Below are 5,462 nucleotides of genomic sequence, written 5' to 3'. Positions count from 1 at the left end.
CTGCTTTTCTTTTTTTTAACCTTTAAATTAGAACTTTTTCAGAACCAGCTGACAGGACTTCTTCATGAAAAGCACAGAGATTTCTACTAATGCAATGACATTTGGGTTCCAAAAAGCACAGTTTCAAAAAGAACTTTATCTCCTTCTTTTGTTAAAGAGGCTAGCCAATATCCCAAAAAGAAATAAAAATATTTACAATTGACTAGTCACTGACAAAAGTTTAGGAAGATCTTCGAAGGTACTTCAGCATGTAAATGAGTAAAAGGACTTACACAATGTACAGTCAATCAGTTGTATCATTTTGGGATAAAAAAATACCTGCTCGCTTGTATACCATTTTCAGCTGTGTATTTGTAGTAATACATATATATATGTACACACACGCGTGCACACATATAAAAGACTCTTCGAAAATCAAGATACATTAATAAACAGAAGTAGTAAAAGTAACAATAACTTAAGTAGTAGTTAACATTTGCGTGAAATGACTTTGCAGAGTTTGACCAAATGCACTTAGAACATGCTCTTATTTTAAAAAAAATACAAACAGCAAAACAAAACAAAAAACCAAACAAAAAAGAATGAAAACACCACAAGATTCTGTAGAACCAATAATATGTCACCACCAGGAGAGCACCAAGCAAGGCACCATTGGAAAGACAACATACTTGAATAAGTCTCTATAAATAAATCAAATGCTAATCTGGTCGAAAAATCGGTGTCTTTGGTAAAAATTCTATAAGGATGACCTGTAAAAAAAGAAAACAAATATATATTAAATGGAAGATGGCAGCAGTCCTATTATCTACCACAATGATAACTAACATGCTTTTTTTTTTTTTTTTTTTTAAGTGCCTCAAGTTGTGATGACGATCAAAGATCATGGTGCTTTTCTTAGGTTGGAGACCGTTAGAAAAGTCATGTTTGATATAATGGTTTTGGGGTAGAAAACCAAAACTCTTAAAGAATCAAATTCAATTAGAAAAGTTTGCCTACCAATACCTAACACATCTAAACAAACTGAAATAAGCTACTATGTAATTATTCTTTAACATAATTCATTTACTTTATTAGGAAAAAATTACAAAAAGAGATAAACATTCATTTTAAAAAAAACAGAAGGCACAACGTATGCAAAGTTAATTTTCAATTACACATGCAATTCCCTTTACTTCAAAATTGTTTCCACTTAATATAGGTTTCTAAATCATGTTTGTAGTTCAAAACTTGTACAGGAAGGTGTATCAACTTTTGCAACGTTCCCATATCTAACAAATCTGCAAGCAGTTAACAAGAAACTTGACTACTGCTTTTGCATGATTATTCTTATGGTCCCGATTCAAATTTAAACTGTGTTTCTGAGCTATGTACACATGGTAGGGTACACTCCAGCATACAATCCAAATATTTATCCTACTTTAAATAGAAAGCTTGAAGTAAATGTTCGCTTGTGCATTTTCTTTCTTCAGAGAGAGTGTCATAATACAGCAGCATGATTGTCTTCATAAACAAATAAATGCATCTGGTAACATAACTAAGGATTTCATTTACTTGTAAGGGGACCTTGCCTTTCTTAGAAGTCAAAAAGGAATTTCTAAATGTTTTTGATTGTAAAGGAGAACACAGCTTGGCTGCTTAGAGAGTAAACACTTCTATCTCTGATAGCATACTGGCCATCAGAAAAGAAGGAAGTCTGTGATTTTATTTCTAAGGCAAACACTTTTGAAATAATGAATATTAAAATCAGGTGTGTAAGTTTATTTTCAGAGATATTCAGAAGTGACTTATTTTCAGAAGTGATGCAAACTGCTCAAAATCCATTGACCAGTCAACCACTGGATGCTTCAGAGACACCAGGGCTTCTGATATTCAGGCAAGGTTTCAAAAAGGGAGCAAGAAGTAAAGCTGCAACACTGTGTTTATGCCAAAGGTGTAAGACTACCTTGTCTTTATTTAATTTCTTTAATTATTTATTTAAATTACCATCTACAACAGTGGATTTAGAACCTCAAGTTGGCAAAGCACCAAGTTTTGGGTACAAGAGTCTAATTTAAATTACCCCTTTTGAAAAAAATTAAGGATAAGTGTTCATTATTTAAAATTAAATCATGAATACAACATTCAGGGCAGTTTTTAAGACACTAGCAAATCAGTTCACTGAAAATGAGAAAGTGGTACAGAGAAATTTTGTAAAAATTTTCTCATTAAATATATCCAGAGACAATATATTAGACGTTTCACAAATTGAAAATAAAATCTTCGATCTTTATCCTGTAAAACTGCATGCCCATGCTTACATATTAATGTTTTCCTGTTGAAAAAACAAAATTTTCAGTGAAATAAAAAACCCTTCATTTTGGTAAAGCTCAAATCTACTTTCTTTGAAATTTGCTTTATTCCATTTTCAGTCACATTTCATACATCTAAACCAAAAAATTTTGTAGAACAGATGTCACAAGAAGTCTACTTATTCAGTGAACTGAATAGAGCCGTTCTGTAAAAAAATGCATTTTAAAGATCTTATGTTCAGGCTGGAAATAAGATCTAATGCAGGAACAGGAAAAAGGGGAAGACTAAAAGAAAAAGATTCTTTTAGTATAATTTCCAACTATTTAATCACTTAAGATTTTTATATGCATGATAGCTTTGTTGTTTCAAAGAACAGACAAAGTACCATGTAATGAAAGATCACAAATAAGTTAGAACTAATACAGTGGATATTCCTCAAAGGCTAATCTTTACTTTCAAAGTTAACCCTTCCTACCGCCTACTTCCTAGAGCATTAGAATTTGCAGAATTTCTTTTAATGTTTCTTACATTTTAGCAGCTTAATTTCATCCTATTCTAGGTACCTCCAAGATATTTTGAAAATGGGAATAGAAACAGCACCAAAAAAGAGCAAGAAGGTTGCAAGCTAAACAAACTGAAATCCCACATTGGACACTTATTTTAAACCACATATAACTTCTCACTGTATATTTTCAAGAAGAGCTTATGGAGTCTCAGCCAAAGACTGAAGTAAGTTAAAACTCCAGAGACTGACTTAAAAATATTTTAGTGACACCAATTGGAGATAAAGATACTTTCAAGACAGTTGAGGTAAGGGGCAGTTAAAATCTAAAAAGGCTAAAGGTTTCTTAAGCTCCAACAGCTTAGTTGAAAGGTCTTCTTCCATACTTTTAGACTTGATTAGCATTATATAAAACAGCCATATCTGACTTGCTGCGTAACCAAAGTTGTGGTTATTCTTTATACAGCATCTAAAATTTCACACTCCATCAGCACATGTTCAAGCTATTTTATCTTGGCAATTAATTTATTATTTTTCAGAACACAGTGAAGCCTTGTTTTCAAGTCATTCATAACTTTATAAATCAGTCCTGCACATGAAACCATGCATCTGTGAACCGTAGAAAATCCTTGCACTCAGGCGATTAAGCTCCTGACACCTTTACTGATTAATAATCATGAAAAGAATAAGATCAGAAGCAAAATAAATGATCATTTAATAGAGAAACTCACAAAACAGCCCTTTAACTTACATATTCCATCATGTTATTCGTTTCACATTTCCTTTTGCTTAGTCTCCAATGCAAGCACAGCTAGACAAGGAGGAAAGAAAAAGAAGAAAAATGAGCTGTATTTTATTGCAGCACACAGACTGGCCCATTTGTCCACCTTTCATATTTTTCGTTCAACAAAAGCATCTGTTTCCATACTGTGCAATTCAAACTCCAACAGTACGAAGCTGCTCCCTGCGGCACTCACCTTGTGGTATAACCTATTGTTTTCCCATTCTAATAACTTCTCAATCGATCTTCGTGTCTGGAAGACAAATGAGAAAGAATTTTACTCTTGACTGGTTTTAGAAAAAACTTTGTTTTGCAGCTGCTTTTGTGTGAAAAGGAGAGAGGTACAGGACAGTGACTGAGTACAGGGTGGTCTGTAGTACTATCAAAACTTCTCCGGTATTAAGTAGTAACTAGAACAGAAACACCTTTTTATGACACCCAAATAACTATCTTCAACCATTTTGGAACAAAAACTGTTCATATATATGCTTTCTGGTTCTTATAGCAGTTATAACTTTAAAACCACAGAAATTTTGAAGTGATCTAAGTATAAAAGCAGGAACACTGCTCCCCCAGTATCAGTGGTCTAAATGCACTGCTTCTAAGAAGGTCGGCATCTAAACTGACAAATGTTGCGAACTATTTTGCAATGCTGTAGGTCAAGTACAAATATGCAATACTCTAAACAAAAGAGAATTTTTTGTTGCATTTATATCCAGATTTTAGAGACTGAAAACCAAATGCAGAAAGTTACAGTACATTGCACAAATCAGTATTACTAAATCTGTGATCTGTGTAAAGACCAAACCCAGTATTTCGGATTCTAAAGCAAAGTTTTACTGCCTGTGTTGTCCACACTTGACACTTCAGATAGAGAATCCTGAAAGCTGTTCTGCACAGCTTTTTAAGATTATGCATGCTAGTATTAAAGGACATTCTGTGCTGTAAAGTTTCACAGCAGTTTGAATATAATTGTTCAGTTATATTTACATTTGAGAAATACATTCTGACATTTATGGTCATTTGACTGCCAGAATATATACTGCTTAGCTCTAAATGGGATTTGCTACTGACTATGAATAAAAAGAGGATAATTCATGGTGCCAGGTGTTAAGATGAGACCAACAGAGCTGCAGGTGCAAAAGGACGGAGCAATGACAAGGATCAAATACAACTTAGTGCAGCTGCAGCTTCCTTACAAGGCAGAGAGGGGTGAGGGGAAGGGATGAGAAAGCATCTTGCTGTTATTACTACAAAATGCAAGTACTGTAAATGAACCTTAACAAATCAAACTAAATGCTGTCATGAGAAACAAGAATGTCTGAGCAAAATAAAAATTAGACAACAAATTATTCATTTCCCACCAAATATTACCATCTTGGTTTTCAAACATCAGTTTCTCTCTAGTTTAATACCGAAGTGGTTGTGGGGAAACACATCTAAGCATGTACTGTGGTCACATGATTAAAAATTAGTTCATTGCTATCTATGAGTAATCATTACACTGAATTTTTATTAAGTTTTATTTTAAAAAGCACAAGTCAAGGAATTATCAGAAGGTGGGTGTGCCGGTGACTAATTTATCACATCGATTGGGAATTGAGTATTTTTGGGGTTATTGTTATTATTATGTTTTTAAAGACAGTGCCCTTTAACAATAATCAGTAGACCTCACTTGTTTCTTTGTAAAGATAGCCTTTTAGAGTCTGCTCTCCTTTTAAATGAAAATAGGGCAGCAGTTATGGTCACACTTTTGTTAATTTAGTTGCCAGTCAGCTCCAAATCAAAAGAAAATAAGGCTGCAGAGTGTAATTAACATTCAGTTCAGTCGTTTTGTCCCTTGTCTAGCCCCCAAGCTTTGTTAAAATTGCCATCTGAGCTGTGAAGGCT

At 33.6% G+C, this 5,462-nt stretch overlaps 1 protein-coding gene across 1 annotated transcript in view; it reads right to left on the bottom strand.

The window, feature by feature from the left end:
- Window positions 1-342: 342 nt before the first annotated feature.
- CHIC2 (cysteine-rich hydrophobic domain 2) overlaps window positions 343-5,462 on the bottom strand; it is a 21,631-nt gene continuing 16,511 nt past the window's right edge. The window contains exons 4-6 of the mRNA XM_009335144.1: window positions 3,769-3,825; window positions 3,543-3,602; window positions 343-749 (exon numbers count right to left, since the gene is read on the bottom strand). Coding sequence (XP_009333419.1) covers window positions 699-749; window positions 3,543-3,602; window positions 3,769-3,825 — 168 coding nt within the window. The 3' untranslated portion in view covers window positions 343-698. The remainder of the gene's footprint in view (window positions 750-3,542; window positions 3,603-3,768; window positions 3,826-5,462) is intronic.

Source organism: Pygoscelis adeliae, unplaced genomic scaffold (genome assembly GCF_000699105.1).
Source record: "Pygoscelis adeliae isolate BGI_AS28 unplaced genomic scaffold, ASM69910v1 Scaffold21, whole genome shotgun sequence".
Lineage (NCBI taxonomy): Eukaryota > Metazoa > Chordata > Aves > Sphenisciformes > Spheniscidae > Pygoscelis > Pygoscelis adeliae.
This window is presented reverse-complemented; position numbering and strand designations above follow the sequence as displayed.